Source organism: Caloenas nicobarica, chromosome 16 (genome assembly GCF_036013445.1).
Source record: "Caloenas nicobarica isolate bCalNic1 chromosome 16, bCalNic1.hap1, whole genome shotgun sequence".
In the NCBI taxonomy this organism is placed as follows: Eukaryota; Metazoa; Chordata; class Aves; order Columbiformes; family Columbidae; genus Caloenas; species Caloenas nicobarica.
Window position 1 is genome coordinate 10,896,716 of NC_088260.1, and position 21,340 is coordinate 10,918,055.

Genomic DNA, 21,340 nt, shown 5'->3' on the forward strand with positions numbered 1-21,340 from the left:
AATAAGGGGAACTTTACTACTTTTATATTTGCTTGAAAACAGAACACCAGTTGGAAATAAGACTCCCCCTTGCTGAGGTTTTATGCAACCGAGCGCACGGTTGGGTGCAGCTGGAAAGTGATATCCTGTTATCTTGATGTGACAGTGGGGAACGGTTTGGAAAGGTTACTGATTGCTTTCTTCTTGCTTACAGAGATATCAAACCAGAGAATGTTCTTATTGACCGGACAGGACACATTAAACTGGTGGACTTCGGGTCAGCTGCCAAAATGACAGTAAACAAAATGGTAATAATGTGGATTTAAACTTTGTCTATGGCTTGTTTGGATAGTCCAGTCAAAAAGGGAAATTAACCTTATATCAATTCCTTGATTACACCTTGTTCTTTTGCCTTTCTTGTCCAATATGGAATCTATTCACAATGATCTTTTTCCATTTATGAATGGCTTTTCAAACATAAGCTCGAGTATCTTTTGCAGCTCTCAGTAGATATATATTTGCTTATTAAAATTTTAAAACACAAGTAAGGTAAAGGCAAGTCTACTCTCTCATGGTGCTGCACTGCAATACAAAATCATACTTCTAGAGGTTCTTATAACTGTTCAATGCTGTGCTTAAGGAAGGATATGGACTTATAATTGTTCATAATTGGACTGAAAATTGCGCTTGTTGTAACTCAGGTGGCAAAGCTTTGAAGACTGGAGAGCTCTTGACTGAAATGAGTCACATTCCAGCATTCTGGGCTTTACTCACCAGAAATCACTATATTCAAAGCTGTGAAGTGGTTGAGTTTTGTCATAAGTTGCTTGTAAATTTAGGTAGCTGCATCTAATTTCAATTGATAACTTGAAATTAAAATGTATCTAAGTGAGAATATGAAGTTCTACGCCAGTTTTCTGTCTTGTTTTACCATTTTTTTGGTAGCATTTTCTTAGTATTGTGACTCTTAATTTTTTGTTTTCCCTATTCTTTCCTCTTCAGTCCTCCTGTGCATTGCCTTTTTCCTTGAGATTTTTTTTTTCACATTATCTTTTCAGTCATCTTCAGGTTTCTGTGTTAGTCTGCCTGCTGCATTATTTTATTCTTTATGCCACTTGGTGCAAAAATAATGGCAGTTTTGACTCCTGAATTACCTTTTTTAAACACTCCAGAAATTGAAATACCAGTGCTTTGCTGATCGTGAATATAAGGTAGGCAGGTAGGGATGACACAGCATGGAATGAGGGCAGGGAATATTTATGTCTGAATTGGACTGGTTTTGAAATTTCAGCGATGATGTCGCTGTTAATACGAGTTGAAACAGCAGTGCTAGAGTATGTGTACTGCTGAAAACACCCATGTTTAGTAACCCTGTGCTTTTTTCTACCTTAGCTGTTTGTACTTCCTAGCAACAGTTCACTCTGATTCTTTGACACTTTCTATACCAAATAGCTTGCTTTCTGTTTGTTTATCAGCAGTTCCCTTAACCTTGCGCATTTTTTGCTTAACAGCTTTCTTAAAATTACTTAAAATTAGCTTGGAGGGTGAAAAGTTGTGTCTCATTTAAAAAAAGAAAAAGAAGAAAAAAGATTTGTTATTGTACCAAGATCACAACGAACAGAAAGTGCTGTCATGTCACTTGGTATATCTTTGCTTGTAGGTAAATGCCAAGCTACCCGTTGGCACACCTGACTACATGGCGCCAGAAATGCTAACAGGCTTGAATGGGGATGGCAAAGCTTCGTATGGTCCAGAATGCGACTGGTGGTCCCTAGGAGTCATTGCGTATGAAATGATTTACGGAAGGTCTCCGTTCACTGAAGGAACTTCAGCTAAAACTTTCAATAACATCATGAACTTTCAGGTAGAGAGAACTCCTTCCATGCCCTTGAGTAAAAAGGCTGTAATTAAAGACTATGTTTTTACAGTTAAGAAAACAAGCTTAGGGATGTTTCTTCATTTGTCATGTTCATAAAATTGTAAGCATATATGCTTACATTTTTTATATATGTTTCTGTATTGTAGATCTTATTTTTTGTAACAAGTGTCTAAAAATAACCATTTGCAGTGCATGAATTAAAAAAGATTGAGCTGCCCTTCTTAGGCAACTGTAATTGCAGCATTTCTGAAATAATCCAGAAAAAAGATTGAAAGGATGAATTGTGAATTGATAAAGTTTCTGAATCTAACTAAGTGTTTCTGGATAGGAAAGGCAAGGGCTAGCAATGAACATCTGTAGAAAGACTTGGGGATGTTGTGTGTCTGCATGATTAAAACATCATGTGAAATCTAGTGTCAATAAATTTAAACCAATGCACCTGAAGGGAAAAGTATGTCAACTTTACCCAGTGATGGGCTCAAGAACAGTATCTTGGTATTATGTTCTATGCAAATCTTAGTTTAATTCATAGTAACAGTCCAAAAAGTAGCATGTAGAATGGTAGGATTTAGTAGGAAAGAAAAAAAAATTGTGTAGCTGGGAGGAAGTGAACAAATAATGGTTGCCTATTATCTCTTCTAATGCAGGAATTAGGGGCATTAAATGAAAGTAGCCAGCAGTAACTGCGTTACAAACGAAAAAGAATACTTTATATAGCACATTCTGAGCACATGCTGGGAAGCTCTTTGCTGTAAGCTTGCAGCTACTGAACGTTGATATGTGTTCAAGGAGTGACTAGAAAAATTGATAGACGAAGAATCCATTGATACCTGTCAAATATGAAGACATCATCCCTGGTTCAGAAGATCCCAAACCACGAATCCTTGGAAGTCTGGGAGAGGGTCTTGTTTTACTCTTCTGTTTGTTTGTGCCATTTGCCGTGGTTCAGCAAAAGATGGTGATCTGGGACAGCCATTTGTCTGGTTGGGAGCGGTTGTTCCTGTGTTATCTTTACTGCAGTAAATGCCTATAAATCCTACTTGGGAAAAATGCACAATACTTTTATTCGTATGCTATAAATATTTAGCCTTTGTGCCTGACATATTGCAGAATAATGGAACTTAATCTTACTGTTCTGGGACTGTTTTCCTACTGAACAGAAATCCTTTTCTTTCTAATGCAGAGATTTCTGAAGTTCCCAGAGGATGTGAAAGTTAGTGGTGAATTTCTTGATCTGATCCAGAGTCTGCTTTGTGGGCAGAAGGAAAGGCTGGGTTATGAGGGACTCTGCTGCCATCCTTTTTTTTCTAACATTGACTGGAATAATATCCGTAACTGTAAGTAGAATAATACTGTATTTATAAACAATTCCTCTTCTTTGGGTAGCATGAAAATTTGTGCAATGTGAGTATTTAAGTGTGTTTGACCTGAATAATTATTCATAATGAAACAGGACTGTGTCCTGCAGCAGGTGTTTTTAACAAAACAATTCATTTTGGTGTTTGGATAGGATATGCTAACATCTCTCAGGTGAAAATTGTAAGGTAAGATGAAGTTTAATATGCTTCTATATGAATTTCTGATGCAATTGCCCTATTACTGCAGGCACTAGAGTGGAAAACCAAAATGGTCTTTTTACTCTACTTCCTTAGATTAAAATGCATCAGGATGTTCTTTCAGGCCTTTTCTACTTCGATTTGCTTAAGTTTGGCTTCATCTCAGTATTTTTGATGCTATCTTCAGCTATCTCTCTTTCATTGCTTGCGATCCAACCTCATTTAAGGTTTTTTAATTTTTTTTTTTAGTTCCCGTAGGTGATAAAATGTCAGCGGTCGTAGGGGCATTGGAGTTTTTCCTTGAAGTTTACGTGGCTAATGTATGACTAATTTTTCTGTCAAAAACCTGCTCATTCCACTAGGAATAGAATCAAACCAGTGAAGCAGATACTTTTCTATGCAAAAAATTGTTTATAGTACCATGGAAGCAATGGAATTTAGAATTTGGAAGTACTGAGGCACCAGCTCCATGGCAAAAGCAAATATTTCCTAGATCATCAGCGATCTATGTATGAGTGCCTGACTTGTGTTGGATAGTATTTTAAATTATTTGGACTGTAAGATTATCTCAGCAAGGAACATGTCTGCCTTCTATTCTTTATCAAATCTGCTGCAAGAGCAATGATTGTGCTCCATTTTCCATGATAAATTGCCAAGCTAGTGCTTCTACTTTTGATGACTATCGCAGCACTTCAGCTGTCAGCTCCACAGAATGTTTACTCACTTTTCCGTTGATTCATTAATTTTGAACTTGTGGAGCTGCTGTTCTGCAAAATTCCATTGTTTCTGCCCTTTGAGAGCCATTGGGCATTGAGTCTGTTTTATCATTTCAGCATACATTTCCCAGACTTTAGCTTGCTCTGCCTTCTTTCCCCAGAGCGCTACCTAAGCCACCAGTTTCCATTTCTGAATTGTTTGCGTTGCATTTGCCTCGTGTTATCTCAGATCTGGGAAAAAATGGCATGTGAGCATATGTTCTGGTGTTTCCTTGGCAATTGTCTATCCAGTATTCATACAACTGCACAACTTAATTGAGTGTTTTGCCATTTCATGTGACAATGGTGACGCTGATGGGCAAGCTGGTAGGCAGCTGTGATGTTGTTAGAATGTTGAAATAATCATTCGGGATTTAAAAAATCCCATTTCTGTCTGCAGCTGGCCAGCGGATTGCATCATTCCCTGTAATATCCGGACCTACCTACTGTGAAAATTCATGCAGTTTTGACCCCTGACTTCGTTGTTATGTCTCATACATCATAAAACCCCCCTGTAACTAGCACAAAACACAGCAGTCTTCCTGCTTTTAGTAGCAGATCCGATGTATCACCTATTGCTTTGCTCTCTGCAGTGGTTCTCCATTTGCTGCTTTATTCAGGACAGTGTTGCTGTCATTCGATTCAAAACCCTTGTTGGGTTTGACCTGGGCTATCTAAAAGTCTCTTTCTTATCTTGACCTCTGCTGATAGTGATGTTTAACTGGAGCAATGGCAGCCTGAGAAAATTAGGAAACCAGTGAGTGCTGGAACAGGTCACAGGATTTAGATTTAGATTAAAGAATCTCACTCCCTCAAGTTAACCTGGTCAAAGATTTGGGGGGTTTGGAATGTTGGACTCGATCTTAAAGGTCTTTTCCAACCTAAATGATTTTATGATTGCTGAATAAATTCTGTGTCAGCACAGTCAGACTTTCCTCTAGTCTATAAAAGCAATGATGTTTCTATTTCAGACTGAGAAAGGTAGGGAAGAAATTGGTACCCTTGCCTTGCAGGTAGCTAAGTTAGCACGCTGAGAGCTCCAGGATAACCGTTCTTAGTTTGCCAATTTTGGCTAAGAATGCGTCATTAAGGGTTTCTTCAGTGTTAACATGTTGTTGTTGTAGTAACCTATGAAATGCTTGACTTTTCAGTAAACCCCTTCCCAAAAGATAGTTGCCTCTCCAAAAGCTCCCACCTTCCTTGGGTTCAAGTAGCATCTGACTGTAGAATCAGCTCTTGAGTTACAGGAACAGAATCCAACCATTAAACCTAAGGTCAGGTTTAACTGAATCTGTCTTAACAGGTAATTTTCCCCTTCCTTGGAGTATTGTGCTGAAACATATTTATATTCTGCTCTCTGTATTTGTTGTTTTCTGCTATTTAATGACTTCTAAAGCTTCTAAAAAACCCACCAAAAACCAGATACCACACTCCCCAGACAAAAAAAAAAAAACAAAAACAAATGAAAACTTTCAAAAGATTGTGTTGATTTACTCGACAGAACTTTTGGAACATATTTTGGAATTTATTCAGCTAGAATAAATATATTTCTATCTGTGTTCCAGCCAAATGATTAGTATTTTAACTGGAAAGTTAATAACAGAACTATTTATATACTTGATGATGATCTAAAATCAGAGGTAGAGAATGGGGGGAATGGTAGAGAATGGGGGACATACTTGAGTTATTGGCAATAAGGTTGCATTCTTTATAATTTGGGGATTTTGTTAATCAGCTTTTGTTATCTGAAATCCATAAATTACATCAGCTGTTTAATTTGCAACCAAGAATCTTCCTGCTGAAGGCTAACTGGGAGCTGCTCAGAAGGCTTTAATAGTCATCTAAGTGATATATATGTATAGCATAAAGAATCTTTCATTTTAAGAGTTGTTTTGTAACTGCAGTCCAAGGTGTCTTGAAAATGGAATGGCATATTTGGACTCGAATAGGGAAACTATATATTTGAGAAGAAAAGAATTAATGTCTTGTGCAAACAGAAAAACTTGAGAAAGTCATGAAGTCTGATTTTCAGGCTGTTTTTTGCTGTTAAACAGGCAGGAACCCAAATCATAGGTCCGAGATTCATCCTTATGAACCCAAAGTTATCATTCAGTTAATGTTAACAGTTAAACATTGTGATGTTTTATTTCAATGCTTGCCTTCAGAAAAACGTGAGGAAGAGTAATGCCCAACCTGCTTAAAAAGGCTGGGTGGGTGCTTTTCCTCAGCAAGCACCTTGGAGGTCAAGAAAAAACACATTTTTATTCTTAAGAAACATTCTGTATTTCCTTTAAATTTCCTATTTCAGTTAAGTCTTTCACTGCCCCAGGGGAAATGCAGTGTCTCTTTTCTGAATTTGCATGAAAATATTTTGAAGGCTTGAAAGACCCGATCAAGGCAACATTCCTTGAACTCCTCATAAATACACACACTAGTGCACAGTTGGTTTATCTGGTTTTTGGTGTTGGTGTTTTTTGTTTTTGTTTTTTTCTTAAAGCTTTCCATAAAAGACATTTTGTCTAATCTTAATGATAAACTGGTTAAAGTACTGCAGTGTATGTGTGTGGTGGTTTTGTTTTTTGCTTTTTTTTTTAAACTTAGCAACCTACAACACCCCCTTTTCCTCTGAAAGCCATCCTTTGGAACAGATGGAAGAAGGTTACATCCTTCCACAAGTGGGGAGGTATCTAGGCAAGCAATTGGCTTTTTTAAAACATACAGTTCTCTACAAGATATAATACTTTAAATGGTAACCAGAACACGTACGTTCATTTGTAACGTATCAGAGACAAAAAGAGGACTTTATAGCCAACCAGTTTGTTTGAGTAGAAGCAATGAGTTTAATGTCTTTTTGAATAATAGTTTTGCCTCCCTCTTGGGCGAGCCTGAAAAAGTGCGAATTTTTCACCTTGTCACATGCTGGTTTTAACATTTAGTTCTCAGAGGCTTATCTTGACCTCTGCTAAAGGATTCTTCCCTTTAAAGAAGCAACTGATAAGCACATCAATGTATTTACATTCGCTGATCTTCATCTTGTTCTGAAAATACTATAGTTGTGTGACAGTCCTTTGATTTTAAGCAAGAAATAATAATTTAACTAGAGATTATGTCACCATGTGACCCACATTTGAGAACAAAATTGCTTGTCTGTTTTAGCTCGTTTTTACAAGACTACTCCATTTATTCTGTAGATATGTTGGGCATCAGACAAAGGACTCTTTAGTCTTAGGAATAAAGGGCTGTGAAGAAGCTACCAAATAGTTAACAGAATCAGATTGGATCTAACTATTTTTTTTGTTTTCCTTAAAGATAGTCCCTCTTACCTCTGAGTTTTTTCCAGTGTCCTGAAACTTCTGAAGAAGTTCTGCTTCTCATTTTCAGTCACTGTTGACAGTTCAGAACTCCTTAACATCGAGAGGTGTTTTTGTTGCGTGACTTCTTTTAAGTTTCCTTTTTAGTTGCTACTATTTCTTGGTACAAATACCGTAACAAAGTTACACTGCAAAGTTGCAGAGTTTTTGGACTGTTAGTCATGGATTTTTACTGAATGCAAAATAGAGGGCAAAGATGTTTTCATTATTCTTTTAATCTAGTGTTGACAATTTCTCTTCTTTGTTCATCTGTTTTATTAAACATCAGAGGAAATTGTAGTGTAAAACATTGTGCTCTTTAAACTAGGCTCCCACCAGCCCCAAAGGTTGGCTCCATCTCGAATTCGGTTTTATCTTTTTACATCCATTGTTCCCCTATTGAGTGCTTTTCATCTTTTTATGTGCATGCTGATCTTGGGCATATTTAAATTATATTTTGTTTTCTGCGTGTGGTTTGACTAGGAATTCTTATTGTTGGTAAGAGGAAAGGCTTTCTAATTGCGAGGGCTTGAAGATGACTCTGAAGATCTTCTTGGCTGATTTCTGGTGAGAAGGAAGGCACTAGACCTCTCTTTCGAAGATGAGGAGTATATAACAGCATTGCTATACCATTATGAAAAGGAAGCTGTGTTGTTTTTTGCTACCTCTTTAAGAAAGATTCTAGACTTCCCCAGACGAAGTGAATAGTTTGCTGTTTTCTCTCTTACTTTACCTCATAGACAATAACTGTCTTCAAAGACAATGTTAAAAACCCCACAGCAACCCCTTCCTGTGAGATGTGCAAAGTTCTTTCAGCAGAGCTTCTAAATGAAAAAAAAATAATTCCTGAACTTATGCTACTCTGCTATGAATTAACTGTAACTTTGGGCTTATTATTTGTCTTAAAGATGATATACTTACAAACTGTTTTCTGTTGCTTCTGTTTTTAATCATGAAGAGCATATGAAAGAGTAGCTACATGTTATCCTGACATTAAGTGAATTTTTAAAAAAATACAGATCCTTATCAACAATCTGTATTCCAAAATTATGGTTACAGTACATAAATGCCAGCATAATATTGGATCTAAATTTATATTATAGCCAATAAAATAGCAGAAATTAATAAATTCATAATATTGACAGAAAATTTAAATGTTCTGGAGCCAGTAACTAAAACTGCTTACTACAGAACCTATTTAATTTGTATATTTTCCTCATTCATCTCATTCTAATGTACTTGGAGCTACTGTACGTGAGCAGCATCCTATTTGCTTCATAAAATTTCTTCTCACTCCCCTGCTTGGGAGCAGCGTCAGAATGGCTCCTTGGGGAGCTGCTAACAAAGTCTGCGTGTCTTGTTGTGATTTGGCAGTTTATACAGACAATTTTTTTTTTTTTTTTGGCCTATTAACGCCGGTCTGGTGGGTAGTTTAAGTGTACGTTTGTCTAGAGAAGGAAGAGTTAAAACGCGGGCTGTGAAAGGCTCTGGCAACCTAGAGGGAGCCAACAAGCCCCAGCCCTGACTCATTCCGCCCGTGTTGGTCAGAAAAGCATCAGCATCTGTCACGACTGCGGCCAGGTGGGGTTAAACCCGAGCGTGCAGGGAGTGAGGAGCAGGGAGCCTGCACTGCAGGGCTTGCGATGCTGGTTCCCGGTTCTTCGCTTCTCATCAGCCCTTCAGCTCCAGGAGATCTCCGCTGGATCCATGGTAACGGTTTTAGCACACTGCCCTTCGTCAGCTCGTCACAACGGGCTGGGATCTAGTCGCTGACTGAAGAGCTGGCTCCGTTATAGAGCAAAAACGAGATCAGTAGATTTGCAGTGAGCGAGGACCTAAATGATAAAATAAATCAAAAAAACCCCTGTAGAAAATGCTATTGAACGAGGTAGGAATTTCACAGCAGGTTTTTGCATTCATTTCTTTCACACACGTAGCCAAGCCAGCAGGTAGCTCGGGTGCTGCACATCATTGAGAAGAACTTGCTCTTTTGTTCTGTTGGTTAATTAAACTGAAGCAAGCACGAGAAAATCAGCTGAAATTAAACAACTGCTTAACAAGTTAAGTGGTACCAACTTAGAAATTATAGTAAGAAATACACTGTAATTCCTGCTATTTATACCTCTCTTCAGAGCTAATTGTATCAGAGCCAGACTGCAGTGGTGTCCCAACAAGAGTTCCAGATCTTGAGCAAGCTCTTTTAGAGAAATACAATCTTACTGCTATTTCTTCCCTTCCTAAAGACCAGTTAGCTTCTAGCAGCTGTAGTTTATTAGAATCTTATAGGAGAACTACCAGTTTGTTGTTGATTAGAAGCCCATGCTGGGAAGATTCTTGATAGGATTAAAGGGCAGATATATCCCCTAGCGAAGGATCAGGCTACGTTCCCATGTAGTGTCACTGACTGGATAGGTTGGAGACATTTTCTAGATGAATCAGAATCGAATTACTTTATATTACAGCAATGATTTTCTCAGCCTGATGCTTTGGTTTGATTCAATGTATGTGTTTTAAAAAAAAAAAACAACCCACCCTGAAAAAAAAGCCCCAAAAAACAACAATCCCAAATCCCCAACCCTAAAACTCAGTTGAATCAGTGTGGGAGACGTTCTGCCTGCAGAGTGGTAGCCATGTTGGTAGCTTAAGGGTTAATCTCTTGTTGCTGTAATACGATTTGAGAGCAGCAGCTCCGTCTGCTTGTGTTAGCAAGATTAAAAGCAGGAGCTGCAGTGCCATTGCAAGCACTGAATGAGTGGGACTGTTGCAGAGTGAACTGTAGCTGAATTTTGTCTTTTCTTCTTGCTTTTATCACCAGCTCCTCCCCCCTTCGTTCCTACTCTCAAGTCTGATGATGACACCTCAAATTTTGATGAACCAGAGAAGAATTCGCGGGTTTTATCCTCTACGTGCCAGTTGAACCCAGCAGGCTTCTCGGGTGAAGATTTGCCATTTGTGGGGTTTTCATTCATCAAGGCATTGGGGATCCTCAGATCAGAGTAAGTAGGAATTATTGCTTAGGTGGATAGGACTATTGGAAAAATGTGAAGGTTTGTTACAGTGAGAACGGTGTGTGTGAGAGGAAAAGCTGTTTTAACTGGCCTCTGCTTTAGGGAAGCTGCCAGATTCTGGCTTTATCTGTTGCTGCTGTAGCTTGTGCATGTTATTTCTGGGATGAAGGGGAGAGAAGGGAATGGAAAGATTTATTCTAAACCAGTTATTTTAAAAATTGTTATTCAAATACTTTGAATTAGTTGCTGCTGTTAAGCAGGGAGCAGTAGGTGATTGCATTTCTGGTATTGCAGATCCCTGAAAGAAGGAGAATACTGAGGAGTTCAGAGATGGAAAAGAGGGGGGGTTATTTTATTGGGTCAGAGAGTGGGCATCAAGTGCTGGAGATGTGTAAGGCTGAATCGGTGATCCACAGAAACGGAGCTCCGCGAATCTGGGAATGTGCAGTGATGGGTCAGTGAACGAGAGAAGGAGCTTCGCGGCAGCTGACTGTGGTGTTGGGTCAAGTTCAATATGAAGGCTGCTGTATTGTGTGTTAAGAGATTGGAGATTCAGATGAAGTATGCAGGGTATGTGCTCATGGAGGGAGGTAAAGATCTAGAAAAAATGGTTTTCAGTTGAAAGAAAACATGCTTTCCGAGAGAATGGAGTTAGAGAAAAAAGAAGAACATAAATAGTGTGGTATAAACCATTTGGTGTGGTGGATGGTTAGTTCCTGATGACAGAGCTATTGGAAAAGTCTCGGTGCAGTACGTTAAGTTGAGAAGTCCTTACCTCAGTATCACGAGGCCTCCCCGGAATGCAATGGCTTTAGCTGGCTTAGTGACTCAATGCACTGAGGCGCTGTGTTTTCGTGTCAACCATCGTTCATTGCTGCTCGTTAGTTCCCTTAGGGGACTTCGTTGTCAATCTGTCTTAATGAAGTTTTCATTTTTTTGTCATATTGGTTGTGATAGTTGCTCTGCGGTAAGTGTGTGACCAAATCTGGTGATACTGTTGACATCTTTGATCTTGCCCACACCGTGAATCAAGGTTATAGGATGGTTATGCCAGTGATAAAAAGGAATATTTGACTGTCCCTCCTCAGCAGAGTTGCTTTTATGACAAAAAAGGAAGGAAGAGAGAGGACATAACAACCAAAAAAGTATTCTTTTGGTGAAATGGTCTTATATTGTCAGCAGAATTAGAAAAATGGAATGTAATATCTTTAGATACCTGGGGTTAAAATCTATCTTATTTTAGAAGTGAAATAATTTAGGGTATTATCTTTTCTGGCTGGGGAACTGCAAGCTGTCTATCAAGGCTACGTGACCATTCAGGTAACAATCAGAAGAGGTTCAATAGTGACCATATATGTATGGTAAACATGTATATGTAATCGGAGCCCAGGACTAGAACTGAAGAGGAGTGTGAGGTAAAGTCTCAGGAACAGTGTTGTAACTGTGCTGGAGGCTGAAGGATGAAAAGTAATATAGATATAGCAGATTGATTGATATGCTTGCTTTGTGGAGCTACTACTGAAAATGCATATTGAAGTTATATTTGAATTTTGGTAACAGATGAAAAGGGGTATAGCAAAAGAATATAGAGATTAATGTGCTCTGGAGAAATTTTGACTGAAGTAAAATATATGCTTGGTATGGCTTGTTTTTGCCCGAGTTGGAACAAAAAGACATCATGTACTTAATTTTCCCCTACGTAATTTTAATAGAACTCAGTGGTTCCTTTTTTTGAACGAGATATCGATAAATGCACTTTGTTTTTAGCAGTAAATACTTGCATTTTGTTCTAAGGTGATTTAAATATGGCAAAGAGTATATGGAGACTTGAAAATATCTGTATTTCAATAATGCAGTGACTAGCTTATTCTCAATATCATTGCAACACTGAGTCATAAAGATAACTTATTACTTATAAAATATCGTGTGGTGTATGTTTTACCTGAGGAAATAAAGTACTGTTTCTGACCACATGAGCTTGAATATAAAATTCTAGATGGGGAAGAGAAGAGTAAATGAGGAGATCGGCTTATCCGTTGTGAATCTTGGGATGTCTTCTCTGGAAGGTCCTAAGTCATCAAGTTTATCAGTTCAGAATTTTTCTTCTTAAAATCTTTGCTCTGCCCCTGTAACCCTTCCGGTTGCTAAGTGATGCAGAGCTGTTTGCCTGGGTCTGCAGCACGCAGCTCCAACGCCTCTAGTGCTGCTCCTCGTTAGGCCAGGCGACTGCAGAGTGCCATTAACAGGGTCCTGGAAACTTTAATTGCTTTTAATTTGAGGGCTGTCAAGCTATGAAGTTCAGGGTTATACTCTTGCCCTTATTCACTGGTCAGGAAGAAGCCATAGCTGAGCTAGGAATTTCAAATACTTCAGAGAAAAGGCAGTTCAAAAAAAACTGGACAGAAGAAGGATAAAAGAAGTTGTGTTTTCCATTCTCCTCTTTCTCCCAGCCACTTAGGTTTAGAAGGGTTCACCTACGTCACTTAGACCTGTTGCCAGAAATTACAGAGTCAGTGTGTAGTGTAGAAGGGTCCATTGAAATAAAATGTTCTTTATGTTTCCCCATACTATGAGTTTTGGGAAAAACTTGTGACCCCATAACAAATGTAAGATTTAACGAAAGAGTAAAAGGCATGGCAATGATAATGTAAGAAGCAATCAGGAGAAATCAAGGGCATTGCTTATGTCATAGGTTCCTGTACTAGCAAAGTGTTTGTTAAATGAATCTCCTATGCAATTCCAAGAACTGGGATCAAGCTGCAGAGAAGGACCAGCTAACTCCTTCTCCCGTCATGGCCCCTGAATTCTCCATTTGGAGAAGAAATGCCTGTCTGGCTGCAGACCTGACTCCTTGTTTGGCTGTGAGCATGCGGCTGTGACAAGATAACAGGCAAGTGAGGGTTTAATTCCATTAAAAGCCAGCCCCACCTTGCTTCCTGTCTGTGGCTGATCTCCAGTGCCTAGAACAAGTGAGAAAAATCCTGAGATCCCAGAAATAAGCATCAAGTGGTGAGAGAAAATTGTTCTTGTCCTTTGCATATGACTAGCAGAAGCCTTAAGGCATAAGATAAATACATTATAAATCCAGGGCTAACCAAATATAACAAAATACGTACTAAAAAAGTAAATAATTAAAAAAATAGTTTGTGATGTAAATGTTTGCCTGCTTCTTTCTTTTCTTAGACTGGAGTAAGGAGCTAAATGAGCTTGACTACTTATGATATGAAACTTAGGATAATACAAAATACTTGCTAAGCCAGAACCTAGAGATACATTGACAGGCAAAGCTGACAGTGGGACTAGTACCTCATCTCAGTTGCTGATACAGGGCTTTATTTTTTTAATTATCTATCAGAATATAATGAATGTAATCCTAGTAATTCTTGAATTGTGGTCTGTGAGGCTTTAGTAGATGGTCCAAATCTTTTCTGTAAGTTCCTAAGAAGTGGTATTTTTCGAGAGTCCTTTTTTTTCTTTTTTTAAGTTTTAAAATTTGATATGGATTCATGATTGTCATTATAAAATACTGAGAGTTAAAATGGGCCATTCTTCCAAAAAGAAGGACTACTGATTTCTTCCAACAGTTTGTCAGGTTCTGGCAAACTCTTTCACCAAAGATAGATGAAAGAGGAAGCACAGGATGAGCGTACCAAAAATATGCTTTGCTTCAGCTAGCTCTATTCACAGATTGATGGTATCACTGTTTGGTTTTGGTTGGGTTTTTTTAAGCCCGAGCAAACATTTACGAGGGGGTGGAAGGTACAGATGAGTATAATGCTAAAAAGAATAGAGCATGAGGGACGGGGGATGAGATTATAGGCATGTTGTGTGGGGGCCAGGATTAGGACAGATGGTGTCAATCGTTGTGAGAAGGAAGCAGCACAGGTGAGCTGGGAGCTTGTGACATGAAAGGACAAAGGAAGGTATGAGGTGTGATACACAGGAGAGGTTAAATACAAGTTTGATAACCCAGAATTATCTTACAGCTTTTCCTGTACTGATACTTTTTTCTTCTTCATCTCAGCCACGTTAAGACTGAAGGAGCTTTTCACAACCAGCACCGTTTCTGACAGTTCTGCTGGTTGGGGCTGTTGCTGGTGTAGCTGGGAAACCACTAGACAGTCAGCTCTAAGTTCTCTTGGTTTTCAGTCATGCAGACAGTGCTGCTTTTGAAAGTCAATTGGCACAGCTAGCGCTATCAGCGCTCAGTACTGTAGACTTGACTATAGGGTTTTTTAATCTTTTGTTGCGATTTAGTTGTTGATGTGCGCTGGTTACCTTTTGTTAATCTTTTTTTTCACACCTCAGAGGTAGCAGCAGAAACCGCTCTGTTGTGCTAGGAGAATTGATCCAGATGTGGCAATTAATTAAATGAAATATTCTGAGGTGGTACCAACGTGAATGATAGCTTTGCATCATGGCTTTTGATGTTGTGCTAGGAGAATTGATCCAGATGTAGCAGTTAATTAAATGAAATATTCTGAGATGGTACCAACCTGAATGATAGCTTTGCATCATGGCTTTTGATGTTGGATTGTATGTGTTTTATTTCTGAGATGATGCTGACTGAGGAAGAATGTAAGTGCCCCAGCAATGTGGATATTTTCCACCTTGTCATGCTGTGTTGAGAGCTCATCTCACCATGACAAGGCTTATTAGATTAGTCAGTATTCCATTTCTCTTGATTTCCTCTGTCTGCTCCCATTCTGATACTTTGAAGGTTGGACGGATGCTCATGAAGTTGTTCTAATGTAATTTGTACACAGGAAGGAATTACTGGGGAAGGATGTCTCTTAAAAACTGTGTCCACTTTCACTTGGTGATAAGATGCACTGTTTCTACGACAGGAGAATCCTCATGTCACCAGAACATACATTTTTAAGGAATTTCTTCCTCTCTTTGGATAGGGGTGAGGAAGAATGACTGTAGTTCTCATTTGTAGCCTTCTCCTTTTTCACGAAGCCGACACCAGCCCTGAGGAGCAGCTCCCTCTACAGTCACATGGTGAAATTCCAACTGGGCTCAGAGCGAGTCCCCTGCGCCCTGTCCCGTCCCATCCCGTCGCTCCTGCCTCAACGACGAGTCTTTGCAGAGCTCTGCATCTTCTTGCCTCAATCCGTCCTCTTGCTTCTGTGTTGCAGTCTGTCTCGATGCTTTCAGCTGGCTTGCCAGGAGAAGTTTCTGAAATGCAAAATGGTGCCTGGAATATTAGGCTCTGATTCTATTAATGGCAAATAAAATAAGCAAGAATAAGAAATAGAATTAGCCCACTTAGGGAGGTGAAATAGAAGCAGCAAATAAAACCAAGTCTGTGAAATCTGGGTATAGTTTTCTTAGGTGATGTCTCAGATTTGAAAAAAATAAAGTGAAAGCTAATGCTGAAACTAATTTAAAAAAAATTGCTTTAGCCAATACAGTTCAAACCTGTAAAGCTAAATTTTTATTATAAAAAGATTTTCAGACTTGTCTCAGTACACATTTGCAGCTATTTACATATCTTTGATTAACATTTTAAAGCAGATTCCTTAGTGTCTTTTTTAGTTAATTTGAGCTTTAATTTGTATTTTTAGACTGCTTTTCTCAACTATTCATTTTTAGCCTTGTTTGTACACCCAGCTGTTATGGGATTTAATATTCATCTTTCTCAGATGGTTGCCTTTTCTCTGTAGGAGTATAGACACGCTTTATAAATTGATTTTTAAATATGATAATCTGATGGATCGGATTGGAGCGGGACTAAAGGAATGCTTTACAAAAGCATTCACTTTTAACATTTGTTTTTGGTGAAGTCCTGATCATATCTGCATTGTTGACATGCAAGATTCTTTCTTTTAAGATTTTTCCGCATCAGATTTCTGAAGGAATATTAATGTTTGACCTTTCAAGGCAGAATTGGTAGATGTTGTGATGTTTGTTTGCTAATATCAAACCAGTGTTTCCCAGCCAATGCCTAAGGTGGTGGTACTGAAGATCTGTTGTTGATAAAGAGACGTTGCTGCAGCATTTTCATAAAAATCCATGTATCTCTTTTTTTGTGACTGTCCTGCATATCTGTTTGGATTAAGGAGTAGATTTTTCTCAGAAAATGGTGGTGGTGGAATGAAACTTTCCTGTGCTGCTGTGTGTGGGTGTGTGACTGTGTGCAGAGAGCTGCTCAAAGCTCGTTTCTCGCTGGGGATAACTGGCTGCACACCAAGCTGTGGCCAGGAGAAGCACAAAGCACCGTGTGGGCAGAGCCTGTGATCTTTTATTAGCACTTCCATTGTACTTCTGCGTTTTCATCTATCAGTTAACACTGGTTCCATCATTAACTGCTTAAATGTCTAGTTTGAATCACTTTATGTGAGGGAGAATGTGGTTTTTAAAATTGTGTTTTGATACGTGTACTTAATTTTCTGGTTGCAAATTATATCTGTAAGACTGCAGAGCACTAAAAATACGCTCCAAAACATGGAGTGGCTTCCTATCCTTTTCTAGAATGAATTTAAAGTAAGAGAAATAGTAAAGTTCTTAAATGTTGAGTCGCAATGAGAAAGCTTAAGAACATGTAAATATTTTCCTCAGGTTTCTGGAGTCAGATTGTTTTGAATAGTACAGTTAAGTTGTGTCTCGCGAAAGAAATCACTTATAAGTGGAACTCTGAAGTTCTGCAGTGTGACTAATCACATTGCTATTGATTGAGTTTGTAGGGATCATATGAACTGGGTTAGGAAACTTTCAGTTCAAGTTTGATTCACAGAAGGTAACTAAGAATATGAAATTATTCTTCCTGTGGTGCAGATAATGACATGTTAAAGTTTTTAGGGCTTTTGTACTTTGATGATAATTTAAAAACCTGTTTAAAAATAAAGCACAAAATAAAAAGCAATTCTCTGCAAGTTTTCTCTTTCCAAATGGTTATGTTGACTTCACGCTTTGTTTTTGTTACACTTATAAATCCATACAAGTTATGCGAAAATGTCGCTGTGATTTATTGTTTTGCACTCTGACGTGAAAATCACTGATTGAAAATATTAACATCATAACTAGAAGTACACATGGATTATTTAATAATGATATACTATCATGGGGTTTTATGGCTTGTTTGATCTGAAATGATGGCTGTTAGACTGTGATTGCTGCATCTTTCTTTTATCCTGGTGTAAGTACCCAATGACTTTACCAAGGTTGCATAAATGCAGATTTCAGTATTTTTTGCCTATATTCACATGCTGTTTGGCTTTGCTCTTTTAGATCTGTTTTTTCAAGTGTGGATTCTCCAGCCAAGGTCAGCTCCATGGAAAAGAAGCTTCTTCTCAAGAGCAAAGAACTCCAAGACGCCCAGGACAAGTGTCACAAGGTACTTATTTATGCAATTGGCCAACTCCATTGCTCCAGGAATCTGCAACCGCTCTCTGTCCAGGGATCTGTCAGATGCTGCTGATCTTCCAGACTCGTGGTGGGCAAAGTGCTTTTCCTTCACTGAGGTGGCTTCCTCTCCAGTACAAAGGGAGATGAATTTAGGCCATGCTGTTGCTCTAGATACTTTTATCTTAACAAGAAGCGGCTCTGGATTTTAAACAGTCCTTTTCTCAGCGTGACACAGACGACTGCTTCTTCCTGCAGACCGTGCCTCTTCATCGTACGCACAGTTGCAGCAGTACTGTTCTGAGGTTCTCTTCCTAACTCGTCAGCTTCTACTTACATAACTCTTGTCACATCACTGGTTATGGTGAACACCTTATAACAGTTGCCGTGCTCCAATAAAAGGAACCCGGTGGAGCCTTTTAAAACTTACTGCTTGTTTGAGACTTTTATGAGAGTTCGATTACTTGTCTCCCTGCTCTGTTCTGGATTTGACCATTTGCTCCTGACAAGGAGATGGGGGAAAACCATCTTCTGGTCCAGCATGGATTTGGGATAAGGTTAAAGTGACCCATCTCTGCAAGTCAGGTGAAAAATGATTGTGTCTTCTTTGCTAACTGGGGTTCGAAGAATGACTGAATATGAGCAAGCAGCTTGAATGAATGGGGTGACTTAGACTTACTACTTGTCCTTAAGAAGAACTGTGCATTCCTGGAGCAGAGACAATGGTATCGGAATTTAAACACCATTTGGAAAAATATAGCTAGAAGTCTCTCGGAGACATATTCCTTACAAACAGAGCTCTGAAAGTAGCAGTTAACCAAGCTTTTGAAGCCCCCTTTATAACCTCTTGATATTTATTGCAGATGGAGCAGGAAATGACGCGGTTGCACCGGAGAGTGTCAGAGGTGGAGGCTGTACTTAGCCAAAAGGAGGTGGAACTGAAAGCCTCTGAGACCCAGCGATCCCTCCTGGAGCAGGACCTGGCCACCTATATCACAGAATGCAGTGTGAGCCCTTACACCAGCCCTTTCAGCTCTGAAGGCCTCAAATTTGGTGGTCTTTGCCTTTCTCTTCCATCACGGTTTCAGTGGGGTACTTGATGGAGAGAAAACATGATGTGAGAGGATCTCTGTTGAATATGAAGCCCTGAATTGTTTGAGGCTTGCTTGATAGTTTCATTCAAACTTTGTTTCTTGATCATGCGCTTAGAACACACAGGAATAGTTACTTTCCTGGTCTTGCTGAAACTATTTGTGATGTTTGTCTTGGCTGTGCTAGGACATGCTTGGGTTTGACTTCTTGCAGGTTTCTTAGCCAGAAGAGGATGGAGCCTAATCAGTACCTAGACAGAAATCTTCGAAGACAAATAAGGGGATTAGGAAACAATGGGGTTACCTCCATCTGTGGTATTCCAGGTTCAGGCTGATCCAGTTCCCCAGCATCATGTCAGGGATGATGTTAGGACAGGTGCTATTTTTCAGATAGAATGTGAAGATGAGGCCGTAAAACTGTGTCTTCAAAGATCATTTGGCATTTTTCATGGGAGCTGGAATGTCTGCCCAGTTGTCCTGGCAAGATTCCAGTGGGGATATTTTCATTACAGTTAATGGTCTCTGTATTTTCAGTTGGATATAATATTCTATTTCCTCTCTTGTCCCAAGAACAAAAATTCAGATGATTTCAGAGAATCGAAAAGCATTTCTGATGGATTTGTTTGTTGGGAAGCATATCTGGGGCTGAGTGATTTTCCTATGCCAAATGCTACTCGGTAAATAAATAAAATTCAGTTTGTATCTCTCTGTTGAAGAATAATACACAGTTGATAGCAGGACCACTGGTCTGTCAAAATTTGCAGGTAAGGTATGTGGTGAGATACCGAAGCAGTGCTTCTGTTCTTTGCAGAAGTTTATTGATGATTAAAGGATTTAACTCAACAGCAACAAGAAAAATGAATAGGCTTGTTAGTAACATGAAGTTGAAGGATTGTATCTAGGTTGTGAATTAATAGTGTTAGATAAAATATAGATAAATGCTGTCAATAATGGATGCCTTTTGTGATCTATGTTTGGTTTTTGTCTCTAAAGCTGAGGTGAGGAAGTAGATATTTGAACTAAGATTTATATGTGGTAAACAGTTTGTAAAACGGGCTGCTTCCATCCAGATAGAAGGCACTGGCCATGAATTTTTTTAGGGTTCTATCATTGGTGCCTTGGTGGGGTTTTTTTGGTTGTGTTTTTTTTTAATTTTTTTTGGATGCCTCACTGCAATCAAGGAGGCATTTGTGTAGCTAAAGATCTTTATTATACAGGCATCTGAAAAACCAAAGACTATGTATTGAACATTGTGCTTTCTGCAGAGCTTAAAGCGAAGCCTGGAGCAGGCCCGGATGGAGGTGTCTCAGGAAGATGATAAGGCGCTACAGCTACTTCATGATATCAGAGAGCAAAGCCGAAAACTGCAAGAGATCAAAGAACAGGTATACCTGCTGCTTTGGCAAGCAAGAGTGGCCAGCTACAAACAGGCATTCTTGACATATTCTAGCTCTGTTGCCAGGCTTTTGTTTTATGTTGGTAGGCTGTGATGGCTCCCAATCTGTGTGTTTGCATGGTTTCTTAAACAAAATGGGAAGCAACAACATATACTTTTGTGTATACTGCAAGTAAGCACAAGCTCCAGCCTTCAAGTTTTTCTTTTCCTGGTCCCGAAAGTACTTTGTCTATAAAACCAGCCTAGGAGAACGTTGTAATGCTTTAGTAATATGCTACATTAGAAATGAACTATCCATTTTAAGTGGTCAAGCTATACATATTTCACAGCAAGTTCATGAATCTTCACCTGGGAGAGAACTGAGCTAGCCTTAATTTGGGGTGGTTTTTTTCTTATCTGACCGTTTCAAATGCTTAATAGTCTTTCACAACAGAACCTGTGTTGCCTAACTGTTCTTTTCCTAATTTAATATATTTGTAAAGTAGTCGTTCATAATTGTTTTCCACCAGAAGAATGTTGAAAAATCATTAATTCGTACAGTTGTTCATAAGGAAAAAAGATCAAAGTTAATGAAAAGATGGTGACAAAGGTGGACATATTTTTAGGATTTAAAATCGTCTACAAGACAGAACCCATTCAGTTTTATGAATTAATAGCAAGATATTGTATTGAGAAAAAGAAATTGAAATTTGCTGTGACGTTCAGACAATTCCGTGCAGTTTTCTGTTGTTTTTCATCTTCAAGGCACTTGACAAACATTAAATGACTAATTTCATAGTGATTGAGACAAGGAAGCCCAGAAACCTTGGTAAAAATTCTCTAGACATGAGCAGCGCTTATGTAAAAAGTAATGAAATGCAGAAACAAGCCTCTGGATGTAGCAGGGCCTCCACAGGCTTCTACAGCATTCTTCTGGGTGGCTGTTTTATGTAATACAAGGGATCTAGAGCTCATTACTCTGTGTTCTGGTACTTCGTTA

At 38.9% G+C, this 21,340-nt stretch overlaps 1 protein-coding gene across 2 annotated transcripts in view; it reads left to right on the top strand.

The window, feature by feature from the left end:
• CIT (citron rho-interacting serine/threonine kinase) overlaps window positions 1-21,340 on the top strand; it is a 68,789-nt gene that overhangs the window by 4,953 nt on the left and 42,496 nt on the right. For both annotated transcript variants that reach the window (XM_065646219.1, XM_065646220.1), the window contains exons 6-12: window positions 194-287; window positions 1,640-1,843; window positions 3,042-3,195; window positions 10,335-10,515; window positions 17,761-17,866; window positions 18,738-18,881; window positions 20,231-20,350. In XM_065646219.1, coding sequence (XP_065502291.1) covers window positions 194-287; window positions 1,640-1,843; window positions 3,042-3,195; window positions 10,335-10,515; window positions 17,761-17,866; window positions 18,738-18,881; window positions 20,231-20,350 — 1,003 coding nt within the window. The remainder of the gene's footprint in view (window positions 1-193; window positions 288-1,639; window positions 1,844-3,041; window positions 3,196-10,334; window positions 10,516-17,760; window positions 17,867-18,737; window positions 18,882-20,230; window positions 20,351-21,340) is intronic.